At 43.6% G+C, this 19,113-nt stretch overlaps 1 protein-coding gene across 4 annotated transcripts in view; it reads left to right on the forward strand.

Annotated features, from left to right (window-relative positions):
- MTR (5-methyltetrahydrofolate-homocysteine methyltransferase) overlaps positions 1-19,113 on the forward strand; it is a 104,727-nt gene that overhangs the window by 30,392 nt on the left and 55,222 nt on the right. For 2 of the 4 annotated variants that reach the window (XM_025213640.1, XM_025213647.1), the window contains 7 exons: positions 6,279-6,493; positions 9,513-9,602; positions 10,608-10,677; positions 11,588-11,680; positions 11,783-11,889; positions 12,786-12,845; positions 14,287-14,381. In XM_025213640.1, the coding sequence (XP_025069425.1) occupies positions 6,335-6,493; positions 9,513-9,602; positions 10,608-10,677; positions 11,588-11,680; positions 11,783-11,889; positions 12,786-12,845; positions 14,287-14,381 (674 nt within the window). In that variant the 5' untranslated portion in view covers positions 6,279-6,334. Of the gene's footprint in view, positions 1-1,810; positions 1,852-6,278; positions 6,494-9,512; positions 9,603-10,607; positions 10,678-11,587; positions 11,681-11,782; positions 11,890-12,785; positions 12,846-14,286; positions 14,382-19,113 lie in introns of those variants that run through there. The other 2 variants (XM_006016364.3, XM_025213646.1) reach the window with 2 other exon arrangements.

Consider the following 19,113-nt stretch of genomic DNA (forward strand, 5'->3'; position numbering starts at 1 on the left):
AGCGCGGCCCCGCGGGCCGGGCCGGGCCAGCTCTGGGGCGGGGCGGGCTGGGCCGGCTGCGCCTTTCCCGCCAACTTTTGCCGCTGGGGGAGAGCGGCGCGGCGCCCACGTGCTCCGCCCCTGTCCCGCATCGCAGCCAGCCCGGCCCCGGCGAGACGCGGGCACCTGCGGGGCCCAGCGATAATGATGCAATCCGGGCTGCGGGTTAACTCACGTGCGCCGGCTTGGGGTCCATGCATGCGGCGTGTGTGTGCGCGCATTGCTGCTGTGCCTGTGCGTTTGCGTGTGTAGGCTGCTAGTGCGTGCATGTATGTGCTTTGTGTGTGCATGCCTGCATGTGTGTGTACAGGCTGCTAGTGTGTGTGCTTTGCACGTGTGTGCATGCTGTTAGTCCGTGCCTGTGCATTTGGAGTCCTGTGCGTGCATGGCTGCTGTGTGTGCGTGGGTGCAGCTGCACGTGAGTGTGTGTACAAGCTGCTAGTGTGTGCAGGTGTGTGGCGCTAGCGTGTGTGCTCACACGCTGCCACTGTGTGCATGTGTACACAAACTGCTAGTGTGCATAGTGTATTGCTGCTTGTGTTCTTTGCACGTGTATATGTTCTTTCCGTGTGTGTGTATGCTGTACTAGTGTGTGCTTGTGTACATGCTACTTCCTTGCATGTACATTTGTACACCCTGTATGCTTGCATGTGTGCCTGCACGTGCATAAATATACACGTGTGTGCGTGTGTGTGTGTGAGAGACACGGAGATCTCTTGTTTGCGTTACAGTTACACGTGGGTTTTCTCTTGCACAACAAGAGTTTCTTGCTCTGTTTTATTTGCTGTCTTGCCCGCAGGTCAAATCCAATTCCAAACAGGTTTTGCTTTGTTTTAACGAATGGAGAAACTTTTGTTGTGTTGGTTCACGAATCTGTTATAATACCTGTGTTGGGGCTTAAGCAGACTTGGAAGCACACGTTTTAAAGGCCGATCTCTTAGATTTCACAGATTTTCAAAGGCCAATATCCACCTGAAAATCAAAAATAATTTCAGGGTTGCTTCTTGAGGCCATCTGTCAGTTTTAATAGTTCGCAACTACCTTGTTAGATGTCTTACCTTGTCATGGTTACAAGAGGCACACGCAACCAAGAAGGTGACTCTGAAGTGTTGCCAGAGAAAGTAAACAGGCAGGAAAACAGACCCCAGAACAGATTTGTTGTTTGACTGTGGTGTTGTAGCTGTTCGAATTGGCCAGTCCCTTGGCTTCCCTTGTTGGTTAGATGGTTTAGCCTTCCAGCCAAGCCAAAGGTTCTTCCTCTGGGGCAAACAGTAATAGTCCAAAAGATGTTGGAGGTGGGGGCAGCAATGGTGTCAGCAACTGAGTTAAAACTTTATCAGCAGAATCTAAGGGCATCTGTACGTGTACTCTGCAGTAGGGGGCATTTTAATAGGAGCAGCTCAGGAGCCACTCTAATTGAAATGCACACAGCGTCTTGTGTATTCAGTATCCCGCATTTCAAAATGGCAGCGGGGGTGCTTTAAGGCTTGTTCGACCAGCTTTAAAGTGCCCCTCCACCATTTTGAAACACAGGGATGCTGAATACGTGACACTGGAGCGTTCTGATTAGTATGCTCCCAAACTCGATTAATCGAATCTGCTCCGATGCATCAGAGCACATGGAAAGTGCCCATTATAAATATTTTTTCCCTTTATTGCAGGAATTCATCCTGCTTCTTGTGGGGCTCCCATTCAGTCCCTTGCTCAGTTTCTGGGAAAAAATACTTAAACTGAAGGGTGTGCTTGGAGCCAGACTCCCAGGTGTTCATGATATGGCTCCTCAAGCTGGCCTGAGAGCATCCCTTCTGCAGAGTAATGTGCAATTTATGCTGGTGTTGGTGCTGTACTTACTTGGGGATCCTTGGACTGGGATTATATGATGTGGATGCCTATGACAGAAAGAGAGTAGTTTCAGTGACCTGAAGAGGTCTCACACTAGCGTTAGTTTTTCCTAAATGACAATAGTCTCAAGCAGCACCTTGAGGACAATTTGGGTGAAAAGTCAGTGAATCCTGCACTGGGTGTAGAGGTTTATTAACAGAATTGTTTTTTCTCACTCCCATTGCTGTCCCTGACCTCCTAAGGACAATTTGTTTTGGATTGACGGGACCAGGAAGCCAAAAACTGCTGTCCTCCAGTGACTTTTTCATTTAATGTGATCACTGGGGTTAACGAGCTAGGCTGTGGGAATAGTAGTAGTGGTTTAGTAGCAGTAATGATTTAACTATATATCAGTTCACTGATCTGACAGTTAACAGGAGTGCACTTTATGATGAAATACGAACTAATGGTTGCTAATGCTGTAATCCTAGCTGTGGTTCATTTTCTCTCTCTTAATAAGAAATGCAAAACTAGTATGATTAACTTGCTAGTTGTGGGTATATGGCAGTGGTCTCCAGCCTTTTTAAATAGGAGATCACTTTTGGAATTTAAAAGCAACCCAAGATATCTACCGCCACCTCCCCTTCCCCCCAGCCCTGCAGGTAAATCTGTTGGGAAGGAAGGGGGGCAGATCAAGGGAGAGGGGAAAAAATTATTTGGGGATGCACCTCCCCAGCAGGTAAGTCTGTGGGGGAAGGGGTGGGGGAAGTAGAAGGGGTGGGGCAGGGGCATATTGAGGCCCCAGCCCTAGCCCAAGCCCTAGCCCTAGCCCCACTCCCTCCCTCACTGCTGGGGCCTCAATTTGTCCCTACCCCCTCAATGGCTGTGAGGGAGGGAGTGGGGCTGGAGCAGGGGCAGGCCCTGTAGCTGGGGTGGGTGGGATGGAGCCATGAGCATCTTGTCCAGGGGGCGTGAGAAGGGGGAGGCAGACACCCCAAGAGGGAATGGGAAGGTGCATGCCTCTGGATCTGCACGCGGGGCAGGCTGCAGCTTCAGGCTGGGCTGTTCCCAATGTGGGGGCTGGCCCGTGCTGTGCATGGACCAGGCTGAGAGCGGGGCTGGGGGGCGGAGGGAGGGGCTGCAGCCACCCAAAATTTCTCTGTAGCCCCCACCACCCACCCCTCCCGCTCCCAGTGCTGCTGCTGCCCCAAGCGCAGTGCAGCCCAGCCTCTGCTGGGAACAGCCCAGTGCAGCCTTCCTCTCCTCCTGCCCCCCACTCCCCAAGGGCATGGAGGCTGTGCGCCCAGGATCTGCACCGAGCTGCAGCTGTGGGCTGGGGCTGGGATGCTGTGCTGGGCTGTTCCTGGTGGAGGCTGGGCCGTACTGCACTCGGGATGGGCGGTGGTGGCACTGGGAGCGGGGATTAGGGGGGGCTACAGTGAATTTTCGGGTGGCTGCTCCCAGTGCCTGGCCTGAGCGTAGCATAGATCAGCCACTGGGAACAGCCTGGCCCTAGGCGGCAGCTGCAGCGTGCCTCGCCCTGTGTGCAGATCCAGGGGCACGTGCCTCCTGTGCCCTCCTGGGGTGCATGCCTCCCCCTCCTTGTGCCCCCTGGCTGAGCTGCTCCTGGCTCCATCCCACCCCGTCCAGGCTGCAGGACCTGCTCCTGCTCCAACCCCAATCCCTCCCTCACCGCTGCTGCAGCTGCCCCTCATTTGGGCCCCCCCAATCTATGTGGCAGAGGCAGCTGCTGTTTCAGGCTGGACTTTGTGCCCCAAGCCCCGCTGCAGCTGGCCTGGGAGCGGCCAGACACCACGTGCATCCCGCCACTGGGCTGAGCCGCACCTGCACGTGGCCAGCGGCAGTTGCCTCTGCCCCGCACAGAGATGGGGGGCATGTGCGCTGCGGGAGCCCCCCTGCCCCTAGAGGACCTCTGAGGCTCCAATCCTCCCACTACCAGGCTGGGCTGGGGCCCCACTTACCTTCCTCTGCTCCTGGATGACCACACTGTCCCTCCCTCACCACGGGGGCCTCAATCTGGCCCCTGCCCCATCCCTCCCCCAGACTGACCCTCCCCATCCCCCACCAGCCCAGGATTGACTTAAATAGGTTCCCCAGTCGGGGATTTGGGAACCACTGGTGTATGGTTTGTGTCCCCTTAGCCTGGAATCTGATTAAGATTATGTATAGTTGGGAGGGGAATGGGAGCCAGAACTAAGGGCAGTAGCCACACTGAAACTAAAGCCATCTCACTGCTTACATAATAATTTTATTGTTCATAACGTGAAATACCTCCCAGTTATGCCACAGTTTTCCCCAGAAGAGCAAAAAAGGATGATGATAGTCCTTTATCCATCTGTGGCTCCAAATCCAGTGCTGCTTCCTTTCTGGGCTGTTCCTTGGACAGTTTGTCAGAATATGGACAGTCTGTCTCTCCTTGTAGCCTGTTCCTGCATTGTGATCTATTGTAGAGTTTGTTCCTGTGACTCCGTCCCATCTGCTACCAGTCAGAAGATCTGGCCATCCCCACATGAAAGCTTGTCTTGCAGGATTTCAGAGCTAGGAAGAAGATGCAGCAGGCCCTGAGGAGTGCCAGCATGCTGCCAAGTGGCTTGCATTTTGGGGATGTTGGAAAGTGATTAGAAGAGCCAGGACATGCTGTGTTGATAAAGAGGGACAAAACTATTTTTTCTCTTGTGCAAAAAAAAATGTTAGAAGCTTTAGAGCGGTGCAAATCTTATAGTACATGTTGGCTTTTGCTTATTAATGAAAGTGCAAATGTAGGTAGTGTTTGACATGTTTTGGGGGTAGGAAATTGTCTTTATTTCCTGTCTTCAAGCCTAGTATAGAGTCTGAATGCAGGGAAGGTAGCTGTGGTTGGAGACACTATTAAGAGAAACCTTTGGTGTTTAGATATTGGTATTACTAATAACCTGTTTATATACTCAAAGTAGGAAAAACTGAATTTCTTTTTACTTAATATTGCATTTTTTCTCAAGTGTAGCTGTTAAAAGCTGGAGTGATTATTTTCACTTTATTTTTACCTGAGTTCACAACATGTTTCTGTTTAATTTATGTGCTCTTAACTCTTCTTCTATTCTTCTCCCATGCCCCAATCTTTATTTTTAATAGAACCTACATTTGAGGTTGAAAACCTTTTATCCAGAGTCACTGAAGTAAATGTGGATCTTTCTTCTCTCCTGAGTAATGAGGTGTAGATCCAGACCCTCAATTGCTTTTGTCATTCTTTAAGCATCGCAAATAGGTGTATTACTCTAGCTTCACCTTGTATTTCAGTGATAGGTAATTTTTCTGTGTACAGGTTTCCCTCACTTTATGCGGGTTTGGTATGTGTGAATTTGTTCTTATACGATGACCCATTTTATACCAAAAATGTTGTTATATGCGAGGTAAATTCACTCTTATGTGATCTGTGTGAGGGAAGCCCACAGTCAGCTGCTTTGTGTGGTGCATTGTGGGAGTGACGCACCAAAATATAGTCTCCCGTGTGGATCTGTGTTCCTCGCTCGTTGTCTGTGACACGTGTTTCTGTAATTGCCACCCCCATTGTGATGGTGCCTTGTGCTTGTCCGTACTGTCTGCTGTTGGTGAGTACCAAAATTGTATTGTAAAAGTGGTAGAAATAGGTCTGGGGGTCAGCACAGTCGAGGTCTTGGAACATATCCCTATTTGTTACAGTGTAAAGTGGGTTCTCTTTATGCGAATTTGAGTTATGTGCCGTTTTCCAGGAATGCATGTACAGCATAGTGAGGGAAACCTGTATAAAGGAATGCTTTAGGTTGGAAGCTTTACAAAATAAAAAGCTAATTTTGCCTTGAAGAAGCAGGGAGGCCTTTTCAATGCTGCAGGGTCACTGTTGGGCTAGATTATTGACAGCAAACAAATAGTCATGAGACACGTTTGCATCCGACTGTGCCAGAATCTGTGCGGCGGGAGCTAAATCTGCAGCCCTGAAACTCCCACTTCAATGGATTTCTGCAGCAGTAAAAATCAAAGGAGTAGGCCTCTTGAGGGAATGTCTATGAGGGGATAAACAGCATGAATTATTTCACTGATTTGCCAGTTTACTTTATGGAAAAGGAAACAGAGGCTACCCTAGAGGCTCCTCAACCTTCCCTCTGCCCCTATTACTAACTCCTTGCTGGTTTCCTGGGGCTCCTCCTGGGTGCAGTCTCCTGCTCATCCAGATGCAGCTGCAGGCACAGGCTGTTCTCACTCATGTTAAATTATTGCATATTTTAGGCATAGCACAATGGCTGATTTATGTTAGTTTAGAATAAAGTAACAAATCTTTTACTGAGATTGCTGGGCTTCTTTAACTTAAAAGTACTTAGTTATGAAAGCTATGCATAGAAATATCAAAATTCCTTACAGTTTGTTTGGCTTTGTTTTTCAAGTAGATACCACAAAAAGCCTAAAAGATGAAATTGAGTCTGTTTTGCTGGAGCGGATTATGGTTTTGGATGGAGGAATGGGAACCATGATTCAGCAGCACGCGCTGTCAGAAGAGGACTTCCGAGGGCAAGAATTTCAAGACCATCCCAAACCTCTAAAAGGCAACAATGATCTTCTGAGTATAACTCAGCCTGACATCATCTACAAAATTCACAAGGTATTACATGATTTCTGAATCTCTTGATTTAAAGAGGGAAAAAATAATCTATTTCTTGTATGTATTACTGTACTTTTGAGGGGTTTGACTAGTACTGATTGTCTCCTTTAAATGAAAAAATAATAATTTGAAGGTTGTATCACTTGTATATTGTGAACCAAAGAATTGTCAGGTGACCTGACCTGTGGCAGACCAGTAAAAAGCATGTTACTTATTCAAGAGGCTCCTTTGCTAGTGCGCTACAAATTGATGGATGGTATATATGGTCCAGTGTCTTCCTGTGTGGTTACTGCCCACTGTCTGGTTTCTTGGGTCCTCTTTTGAAAAACAAAACGAAATCATGGGCACTATATTTCCCCTTATCCTACCTTCTAGGACCTTCCTTGACATCTGCGAGTTGTCAAAGGCAGTAACCAATGGTTGTTAAATCACTACATTATCCAAATTTTTCCAAGTTATAGCAAAACTTAATTCTCCCTAGCTGCAGTACTCAGGTAGTGTTATAACTAATTGATATTTGCATATGACCTCAAACCTGTTCATTGGGGTTTTTTATTTCTGATTCCCGTCATCTTTTAAGTATTTTAACGATAACTTTTTAAGTATTTTAGTTTTATTTTAATGCTCAGTCTCTTAAGACTTGTTTGGTAACGTAACACTTTTTAGAGAATCGGGAGCTTTCTAGTGCTGTGGAGGAGGTTAAGGAAAAAAGCTGTTTGAAGCTGTTCCTAGGAAATGGTCAAAGCTCTATCAGGTGAGCTAACTTGACACCAAACCCTGGAAATTCTCCATGTTGGGCTTCAGATTTCTTAATCTTTTTCAACCCATCTAGGTTGAAAGCTGGTGAAATTTGCAGGCTTGGCATGATCTATAAAGATGTTAGAGCTTCACAAAATCCTTGGAGGATAACGTATTTATGGACAGTAACTTGAAAAATGCCCCTTTAGTGCTCTGTGTCTCTGTCTCTCTCTGCTTGAAAAGTGGAGTCCTTTAAATAGGCACCCCTTTAGTTTTTACTAAGTAGTTTTTACCTGTGCTTTGGTTGATAAGTGAGATCTAAAAGGAAGATGCCATTTTTCAAAAGTCAAAGCTGATTTCCCAGTTAGAGCAAATTATCATTTTAATACTGTTCTGGTATATAGTAATTTTAAGCACTTAAAAAAAAGAGCTTGAAATGCATAAATCTTTAAATATAAAATAGTATGCATGTATTTAAGAAATGCTCTTAAAGGAGGTTTAAGTGTACCTTTTATCATACAATATGCATCTTTTCCTCTAATAAAGTATGTTTGTCGTTAATGAGGACACTCTCAGAATAGGAGGAAAAAACATGCTTCTGTCTTAACAATCCACTCCCCCCCCCCAGTCATTGTTACAAATCATACCTGAAGTCATGGTAAATGAGAGATTAGAGAGATTAATTTTTTAGTTTGTTAATATTGTGATCAACTGTGGTAGCAAACATCCCAATGAAGCCAGTGAAATAATCTTCCCTGTTTGTCTGTCCAGTGCATGAATAGCTGGTGTGCGTTAGGTTAAAGGAGCAAAAGTGCTAAATGCAGTTGTTGCCAGTCATATTTGTATGCATAGTTTTGTATGCTTAAATCTCTGAGTGAATAATTGTTCATTTATTTTAGTTGTGTCCCAAATGTGCAAGATGTATGTTCTAAAAGCATGATGGCATCATCTGTGCACCAGAGAGCTTTCGTGGTAACGGTTGTTGTGACACAATAAGTAAATGGAGAAATAAAAATTCAAGCAGCTAAAGAAAGTTGTAGGCCATGAAAGGAATTTTTCACCCTGCTTTCATTGATTTCAGGAGTTAGGTGGCTAAATACCTTCATGGTTTTGGGCCGTAATTGCTAGTTTAGACATGATCCTTAATAAACACAAATCCTCCTGGAATTCTAGTCCACTGCATTCTACTCTGTTTTCACTGTTACTAGATTTCCCTTCACTACTGAACTTTTTAAACCTCTCTCACCACCTAAACACTGCTTTTTCTTGTTTCTTCTGGCAAGTCCTACTAATATTTTTTTGCCTCTGGCAATTAGCTTTTTCCCACCATGTCACTGCTTGAAAATTCAGCCTGAACTTCTGGCTCTGTTGTAAGCTGGGGCAAAGTTCCCATTCACTTCAAGTAGACCAGAATTTCAGTTTCAGCTGGTAAACACTGCTCTGGTACATTTTGTATTAGTTTATAACAGGCTAATAATGTCTATTAAAGCAATATATGATTCAGTAGATTGCTTATGACCATCCATAATGGATGCGTAACATCAGTCCCTGGGTCACAGATGGACAGTGTCAGTAATTTGCTTTAATCTAATTCTTCTTAAACTACTTTATTACATTAAAAAGGTTTTTAAAACCAACATGGCACATGCTGTGTCCTTGCAGTGTCACAGCTCCTTAGTCTGACCATATAAGTGCATGTGCTCTTCAATTTGCCACTTGCAAAGGGCTGAGGTCTTGCATCCAATCATAGTGGATGCCAAGAGGCAGCCCTGCATTGGAAAGTATACCTTGCAAGTGGCTTTCAATTCAATTTGATTTTTGCACCTGTGTTTTATAACTTGTATAAAACTTGAATAGTTCTTGGTTCTTTTTTTTTTTTTTTTTCAGATACCTAAGTACATGTGTAACTTTAGGCACTTCAAGGAGACAGTTTGCATGCTTAAAGTTAGGTTTATACTTGTCTACATACCTGGATCAGGGTCTTAATTACATAATCTTAATATGAAGTATAATTCTGATATTAAAGCACTGCACATATGTAGCAGTCCTCACTGTGTGCAACACATTCTCAAAACAGTAGGAGTAGTATTTGAGTTGGGACTGCAGGATTTGGCATGCCATGAATGAAAAGGGAATTTTACTTCATAGCTTTCAACGAAATTAGACAAATGTTAGAAGGAAATAGTGTTGGGGAATCCAGTCTCCTTATCCTTATTCTGGGTCCTTAAGACTCTATTTTTGTTTTACTTATTTATTTATTTATTTGCTTGTTTGTTTGCAGGAGTATTTGCTGTCAGGTGCTGATATCATTGAAACAAACACTTTCAGCAGCACCAGAGTTGCGCAGGCTGACTATGGGCTGGAGGATTTGGTAAAAATTTTATACTACTTGTGCATCAAGATGTTAATAAAAATTTCTTTTTTGTCCCAGCAGCTAAGGTTACCCTAGTCCCAAAGTCCATCAGGTTCATGTTGACTGCTAAGTGCACGCTGTGTACAGTGTACAGATGTACAGAACCTGGGTGTACAGATAAGGTTCTTGAGGTCTTTGCTACTTGGGAGAGAAATATCACAAATTTATTTGTAGCCTACTTCCATTGTTGCAAAGGAGGTTGTGTGACAGCTGCACTGTGACAGCTGTCGATAGAGGCACAGGCAGTAACCATTTGTCATAGTTTATTTGAATATATACAGAAGGGTCTTGTTCTGCAAACAGGAACATTCTGCTTCAGTGTTTCCAATTTCATTAGGTGCCACAGTGGAAATGTGTGGTGTACTTGAATATTGCCTTTGTACATTACAAGTAGGACAGAACATTATTAAAGCAGTACATAGGATTCTTTTGAGCTCAGGTTTATCATGATTTTCCTTGAGGTTGTTTCATTTTTAACTTTATTTTAGCAGCTCAGTAACACTTGGAAATATGTATTAAAATGAGTTGATTTTTTCCCCCCTTTTTAAATAAGCTGACATTTATCCTCTTTGGACCTCCCATCATTCCAGCTGATCTTCAGCTCTTTCCAGTCTTAGTGGGAGTGAAGAATGTTTAGTAGTTTACAGAAGGAGCCCTCAGTCACTTCCCCATAAACTAGTTTTAACCAGAGATGCATGGTGGAGTGGGATTCATCTCATATAATCGCACCCCTGCAGTGCCCTTTAGAGCTTCATATAACAAAGCACTTTTCTGATGCTTAAGGTTTTCTGTAGTGCTTACTTTAGGCAAGACAAATACATGCATGCTTAGAATGCACTGCATGCTTGTTTAGGGGAGCGTTATTGCAGTAAGCTGCTTTGCTAGTTTTCTTTGAAGAAGAGCCATAATATATGAGACTGACCTTTTCTGTTAGCACAAAGTAACTGGCTGTCACTGTTTCAGGTTTATCGGTTAAACAGAATCTCAGCGCAGGTGGCCAGAAAAGCGGCTGATGATGTAACTGCTCTTACAGGTGAACAGCATGGACTTTTTTCTTTTTAATTCAAATGCTTCCTTTCCATGTTTGTTTGTCTCATTACAAGCCCTGGAACACTTGTTACCATAGGTGATGTGCTTGACTGCATCTGGGAGCAGCGATGCTCCGGGTTGTTCTCTGAGAATCCAAAAGCAGCAGTGATTTTTTTTTTTTTTCATTGCATGCTATCTAGATTTGTAAGATGCTACTCTAGTTCCTGTAGTAAAGGGCTGAATCAGCAGGGTGCTAATTATCACCTTCTAACACCAAACTGTCCCCTGCTTATTAGCCAGTCATTGGATTGTCTAGATAATTGTTTCCTAACTTAATCTTTGTAATAATTTTTACAGCTTCTCTCTGTCTTTGCTTTAGAATTTCTCTGTATAGGTCTGTGCTGTGCATGTAAAAATAATTAACTGAGACTTAAGAATGCACTGATGTGATGGCTCACTGTTGTATGGTGTACCAATGCCTGAGTAGCAGCATAGGAATGCAGTCAGGCACCCAGAGCACAGGAGCAGCAGTGACTTGTGGTGCTGCCGCTATTGCGATTGCTATTGTGTGGCTTCAGGAGCAGCTGCTTTTTTATGGCCCACCTACCCCAGGATGGTGCAAGGGTGCCACTGGCACCCCACTTGCTTGCTATGGTACTGTGTATGAGTATGTAACATTTCCTCTCTTACTTGGTAAAAATCAAATCTACTTACCTGTGTGGTGCTAACTATCTTCTGCCCGGTGTTAAATAAGAACCACCTTTACCTCAGAAGCAGGGGACCTATGCTTTTGGAACAGGAGGTGCTGAAGTCAATCCACTATTTTGCATTGATGTTGTGTGTTACAGTGATATGATTATCTGACCAGAAATGAGTCTAATTTCTTTCTTTCTACCTTCTCCTCTTCTTTTTAGGGTGTAAGAGATATGTGGCTGGAGCTATGGGTCCTACAAACAGGACACTATCACTGTCCCCCTCAGTGGAGAGACCGGACTATAGGAACATTAGTAAGTACCGTAACTTAGTTTTGTTGTAATTTTCATAATAGCCCCATACAGAAGGCTCCTCCAGCTAAAGCTACATCAAATAATGCTTATTTCATTTTACAGCTTTTGATGAGCTGGTTGAAGCTTACCAAGAACAAGCCAAAGGACTTTTGGATGGAGGAGTTGATATCTTGTTAGTGGAAACTATATTTGATACAGCCAATGCAAAGGTGAGATTTTGGAGAATACTTCTTAGGTAATTTCACAGTTTTGTGAAATGCATAGATAAAATTTAAGCAGAAGGAAGGACATTTCAGCAGAAGGAAGGACAGCAGTGGCCAGAAAGAGCTTAGCAGACATTAGTTATTAAACACATAAAAAAGATCTTTACTCTTCTGTTTGTATTATTGTCCTTGTAATATTTAATGACAGTTTGTAGATCATAACACATAATCTGAAAGAAGTTCTTCTTCATGTCTTTTATTTGCCAGTGCTGTTTTTAAAATGATCAAAGCTTTCTTGATCAGGGCTGTCAATTCTTCTGGTCCATAGGCTGGATGAGTCTCATGGAGCCAGTCCACAGGCCAGTGCGTGGAACTGTATCATCTGGCCTTCAGGGCTGTCTGTGGGGCCACACATTTGTTGACAGAAATATTATTTGCCTCCTGGAACCATGGCAGCTGCCACTCCTCTTGCAGCACAAAATCTGGCTCTGTGGATTTTTTTTTTTTTTTTTTTTTTTTTTTTTTAAATCATGGAAAATCAGAGCTCCCTCTGCCCCCTTTGCTCACCAGGCCACAGGTTCAGCTGCTGGCTATCTCTGCCCCCCCACCCCCATATTGCTGGCCATGTGCATGTGTGTGCATGCATGACACCCCCTAAGTCCTGTTTTCCCAACCCAAAACAGGCTGGAACTCTGTCAGCCTGCAAGAGTAAACAGCCTTAGACCTCCTAGTTACTCTGACATATTTCCCCCCATCTACCTGTGGTGCTGGCCTTCATGAAACAAATTCCAGAATAATGTAGTGCAGCTTTTTACAGTAGGTTGTAAAAAAGCTATTGAGGGAAAAGAAAAAGAAGCAAAAAAGAAGTTCTGGTAACTTTTTGTGATATTGTTATTTCACAGGCAGCTCTCTTTGCTCTCCGGAAACTGTTTGAAGAAGAATATAAACCCAAGCCAATATTTGTAAGCACAAAACATTTTACTTTAATTACTGAGGATTCGTAACTGGTATGGGATGGAATGTAGTGTTATTTTTATTTAATAGAAAAACATATGCAGTATAACACATGCAGCAAAGGCAGCTTGTCTTTTTACAACGGACTGTTTTGAACTGCCAAACTTATCTTAATATCCTTAGGAAATATGAAGCATTTGTCGTACAGACTGTGTTGATCCTTACAATGTGAAGCTTAATGTGCTCAGTCTATTCGGTTCACTGAAGAGAAGCCTGGAATGTGACTGTCATTTGTGTGTAGGCACTAGTGTGGAAAAGGGATCTGACGGGGTGGTGGTGGGGATGTTCTTAGACTTATTATGAAGACAGGCAAGCTGCAAGTTAGACATTCAGTTAGACATGTTCTACCTTCAATCTGTCTGCATTGTACCTTCAACCTGCAATTTTCTGGAGGTTAGGTTCATTTAAACACAGGAAAAGCATACCAATAACAATGATAAACTTGTTCTCATTTGGAGTCTTTAAGATACAATTAGATATCCTCCTAAAAGACTGCACTTCAATCCAGCTTCTGGGAGAAATTCTGTGGCCTTTGTATACAAGAGCTCAGACTGGATAATCATAGGGCATTTTTACACATGCAAGTGCTGCAGCGTTGAAAAGTGCCTGGTGCTGCATTGCTTACAATTGTATAAGTGGCAAAATGCATGTCAACGCGCAGAAAATGGCAGTGGTCCACTTTAGAACTAAAACACTTAGCAAGTGTTTTAGTTCAAAAGCGCACCACTGCCATTTTCTCCGTACTGATGCGCATTTCGCTGCTTATACAACTGCAAGCAATGCAGCGCCATGCGCATCTGCTTATATGCAGAACAGACTTGATTAATTGAGTGTGCTCCAACTTGGGTGCATCTGGGCATGAAAATGTATGTGTATAAATGCCATAGCGCTCTGTTTTAGTCAGAGAGTGTACTTGAAATCTAAGTGTTATTTTTCTTTACACAACTCTTTGTGAGCCTGTAGACTCCATGGATGGCAGGTAGGGAGAGAGCCAGATGCCAGAACCAAAGAGTTTATAGTCCAAGCCCCCTAATATTTTATGGCTTAAATGAGGTTCCGTTTGGTCCTAAGGATCTATTCATGTAAAGTGCTTTGCAAAGTTGGGGCTTACAATCATACTTAAGGCAGAGGGTGTGGAAGACTTATTGTTAGGATTCTTGGCTGATAACCACAAGTTTGTTGAGCTGTTTGGTCATAGGTTTATCTCCATTAGAGGTTGCATAGGGGGAAGTGTTGGGGGCTGTACGGGAGAGAAGTTTGGCTTGCTCTGGTTTTGAGTAGAGTGCTATTCAATATTTTTGTTTGCTTTTTGAGTGCAGCATTTTTTAACATGCTTTAATTTTTAATCCTGTTTCTTCCCCTCCCCCTTCCACTCCTTTTGGTATTTAGGTTTCTGGAACCATTATAGATAAGAGTGGACGCACACTTTCTGGCCAGACAGGAGAGGCATTTGTCATCAGCATATCCCACTGTGAGCCACTTTGGTAAGAGAATACTTTCTGGAGTCCATAAGGTTGTATAGAAATGGTATGTTTTTTTAAAGTCTATTTCTACAGTAAGTTGAGAACAATGTTACCTGCAGCCATTGTTAATTCTGAACATGGTTAGCATGTTTTAGCTTGGTTTCCCTATCTAGTAGAGACAGGAATTACTTTTCCTGTCTGTAGTAGTGAATTCTGTTACAATATATGGTTTCAACTAACTTTATTTTAATCCTGATTAATTTGATTGGTAGAGACAAAGCCAGGCTGTTTTTAAAACAACTTTCATGAAATCATGCTTGGATCTGAAACACAGACTTTCAGATTCATGGAGACTTAAGACCTGGAGTAAACAGGGACTAAATGGTTTTGGCTGATAAAAAGAATAGTAAAGTATTATTATTTATAAAACGTCATCAGGTGACTGGTTTTGAGGATGGGGAGAGTAGGGGATGTGAAATACCTTGACTTCAGTAAAGGCCTTCTATATGGTTTCCCATGATGTTCTCCTAGGTAAGCTAAGACAATCCAGTCTAGATCATGGCTGTCCAGCTGGTGGCTTGCGGGCTGCTTGTAGCCATCGAGTACTTAAGCTGCAGCCCATGGGCCCTGGTGGCTGCCTCTCCCACTGCCACATGGTGGGGGAGGGCCCAGGGGTTCATGTACTGCCTGTGCAGCAGGAGGTGAGGGGGAGTCATATGCCACTGGCAGAACTTGCATACAGGCTGTGGGGAAGGTGCCATATGCCGCTGATGCAGATTGTGCAGCTGTGGGGATCCTGGAGTGTGGTTGCATGTGGCACCTGACCACACTGAAGTTGGACAGCTCTGGTTTAGATGAAAGTACTGTAAAGTGGGTTCATAGCTGGTTAGATTATCTTGCTTAGAGAGTAAAAGGTGTGATTTCTAAGTGAGGAGAGGGATTAAGTGGGGTTTGTGCAGGGGTCTGTTGTAGGTCTGGTACTTTAATACCAAAGAACCTGAATACTTTGGGGGTTTAGGGTTCCTGATCCCCTTGCAAAAATGAGAGCCTATGAAGTAATGGGGATACAGAGCCACAGCAAACACGTGTCAAGGCCCCTAAGGTGGTCTAGGTGTTTGCTGCTGTTTTTATTTCAAAGGGCACCACTTCTCCAATCATCTATGTGGGGCTGTTGATGAGCTCATGTTGAATGGAAAAACAGCACCCTTTGAAGTAAAAGCTGCAGAAGGCAGTGGAGTAGGTCCTCCTTAATTTGGCAACCTTTGCCTAGTAAGCAGCGTAAGCCAAGTAACCATCCAGATACAGTAGAACCACAAGTATTTGTATCTTTAATGACTTGGAAGATGGAATTGAGTGCACTCTTAGTACATTTGCAGATGATACTATGCTGGGTGCAGTAGCAGATGCTTTGGAGAACAGAATTAGGATTCAAAACTACTTCATGCTGCTTCAAAATACTTGGAAAAGTGGCCTGAATAAATTGTGTGAGATTCAGGAAAAGACGAGTTCAGAACTCTGTGCTTAGGACAGAACAGTCACGTAATACATATTGGGGGGCAACTGGCTAGGATGTTGTACTAGAAGAAAAGGGCCTGAGGCTTATGTTGGAGCCCAAGCTGAATGAGTGGCTAGTGTGTTATTGTTGAACCCCTGCCCCACAAAAAGCCAATGACAGGGGTACATTGACAAGAATATCATGTGCAAATCACAGGACATGATTCTTTCATGCTATTCAGATGGGGCTTCATCTGCCCAGTTTGGGTGACCACATTTCAAGAAAGGTATGGACAAAATGGAAAATGTCTAGTAGAGAGCAGCAAAAATAATTAGAGGCATAGGAAACATGCTAAGGAAAAATTGGGATTATTTAATTTAGAGAAGAATGAGGGGGAGGGTTTGTTAACAGTCTTGAAACACTTGAAGGATTGTTGTAAAGAGGTTGGTTATGATCTGTCCCCTAGGTACACAGACTACATAGAGAGATGGTGGAATCACCATGGCTGGAAGTTTTCAAGACCAGGTTAGACATACATTTATGTAGGATGGTTCAAACAGGGAAGTTCCTTCCTTGAACAGGCAGCTGGACTAGTTGGCTTTTTGTAGTTGTTTAAGCCAGAGGCATAGCATGAAAAAAATGCACCCTGAGCAGTCTTCTCTCATCCTCCCCTGTCTCCTCTCGTACCTTCTGACTTGTAGGTGTAGGAACAGCAGCCAGCAGCTGATGCAAGATGTGCAGGGACTTATTCTTTAAAAAGGCAGTGGAATTTGCTGCTACTGGCAGGAGGGGGAACTTTTATCTTACTTTTTGTGCCGAAGCACGTCCAGAAAACAAAAAAATGCTGATTTTTGGCAGCAAAAAGTGGGATCAATTCATTCCCTAGCATCAGTGAAGTCCATGCCATTCTGCAGAACTACAGTTCCCTGAATGTCCTGAACTCTGACACATTTCTTGTACCAACTGCTTCTTGAAGCCCAAAAGTGCAGGCAGAGTGAGGTAGACAGTAGCTCCAGGGTGAGGCATCCTTTCTGTGTCCTGGTTCCTTTCTCTTTAGGTTGTATCTAGGACATGTGCCTGGCTGCCCACCCCATGTTATGCCATTGGTTTCAGCCCTATTTTTTGTGCTTTTTGGTTTCAGTTCAAAGGGGTACTGAAAAGTACTTTGAGAGGTGACCCTGACAGCTGATAATTGAATAGACACATATTCTTAACCTGTTCAGGTATAGATGTTGGAGGGGTTTTTTAATGAAAAATTATGTTGAAAACAAAAATTGGCAAATTTGATGGCTACCGTCTACCTCACTCTGCCTGCACTTTTGGGCTTCAAGAAGCAGTTGGCACAGGCAATGTGTCAGAGTTCAGGACATAATATGTAAAACCCTGCATGAATCTTGCTTTCCCTTTGTTTTTCTGTCCCACCCCCCCTCCTCCTTTTTTCCAATATCTTTTTCTGTGGATTTCTCTGTCGAGATTCTCATTATATGAAGGTTTACACCAAAGGAAAACAGTTACCTGTCTGTTTTCCTACTGTTTTAAATATGTAGTTTGCTATTAGACACATACACAGCATATGTTATGGCAAGATAGTTTTGTTTTTCAGCAAAATCCCTTTTATAACTGGCAAGTTACCCTTGCAGTGAGGCAGAAGCATGAGATTTCACTTAGAGAACTCGGCTTGTCTGACTGCCCTTGAGACTCTACTTTCCCAGGCCAGACTGTACTGCAGAAGTAACATACGGAGCCTATTGAAACAGTGTTAATTGACTTGTGTATATAGCATCCCAGCCTAGAGATCGATACTTTCTATAGATTGGAGTACTAGATTAGTCTGTACAGGACATTAATTTCTCTATAAAGAGGATAGAGGGGGCAGTGAAGCAGAAATACAGAATGTATTAAACAGTATTCCATAAAAAAACTGTCAGATTTCTGTGTCTGATCTCATTGCCAAGGCTACTTCACTCTGCTGTTACAATTCTTGGTCTAATCTTTAAATAAGTCTGAGTTTGGCCCTTATCTAGGGATCTTACAAACCTTCCCACTGTGGACTGTCAACTTGATTGCAACTAACTGAGGAGCTTCTCACTAACAGTTCTTAGCTTTGAATTTCTAGGATGGGTGGTAATTGTACTCCTTGTGCATGAGCTTAGCTTTTCCCCTGCATACATTTGAGCCCTGTTGTTGTTGTCATCATTATCTTTAGGGGCCAGCTTTTTTGGCAGGCATGTCACAAACTAGCTGTACACCCTCCTTGAGTGCCACTATGATCCCCTTCACTTGCTGCTTTGCTTTCTGCCCCTTGCCCTCACTCCCTGGCCAATCTGCTGCTCTGCTTTCTGCTCCTTCCGTTACTCTGCTGCCTATCTCCCCCCTGGTCTGCTGTGTGCCACATGCAGAAGCTGCCCATGCCACTTACATGGCACAGGTTGGCCACTCCTGCCTTATTTTGTGATAGTACCTAGAACCCTTGCTGGGCTAGGGGACAGGGGCAGGAGGAAGGGGATTTAAGTTCTGTTATGCTTTCTGCTTTACATGCTACTTTGCGCCAAAGAGCTCTTATAGTCTTGGCATGTGATAGATGACAATTGCTACACCGAATACTTTGGCTTAGGGAATTGGAGCACAAAGTTTAGGGTACAGTCATGCTTATTACTCGCCTAACACAAGGCTGCTTGTTTTAAGAGTGCACAGTAAAATGCTCATGTATTTCCTCAAATGTTAGTTTTTGGTGGCTGTGATGGTACTGGATTTATTTGAAGGTGACATCGACCAGGAAATACAGCATTCAGCTTTTGAATTGGGTGTGTGCGCTTCCAGTTTTTGATGAGCACGTTTGCAAAACCTAAATTGTGCCAGCCTTGCAGGCCTGTTCATCAACTTGTCTTGTGACAGTATATCCCTCAAGTAATCTGAATAAATGGTTTTAGGTATCCAGTGTGTGGTGAATCCAGTGAGCGTCAAAACATTCTCATTCACTGATTATACCACTTGGATATAGCATACCTTGCTGCGGTGGGTCAGAGATCGACAGATAAGTCTGTGTTGAGAGACCGAGACAAATGGAGCTGAGATGAGGCGGAGAGAAATGCAGCCATTTAAATCAAAAAGAGAAAATTAAAAAAAGGTATAAAATGGAAGTTTATAAATCAAACATGCAATATGACAGAGTATATTGCATTTATCTACGTTTCATATAAATGGTCATATCACCTGTTCTTTGTTTTGTTGCAATAATCTTGAATGATGAGTTTACAC

This window comes from Alligator sinensis, unplaced genomic scaffold (assembly GCF_000455745.1).
Source record: "Alligator sinensis unplaced genomic scaffold, ASM45574v1 scaffold93_2, whole genome shotgun sequence".
Lineage (NCBI taxonomy): Eukaryota > Metazoa > Chordata > Crocodylia > Alligatoridae > Alligator > Alligator sinensis.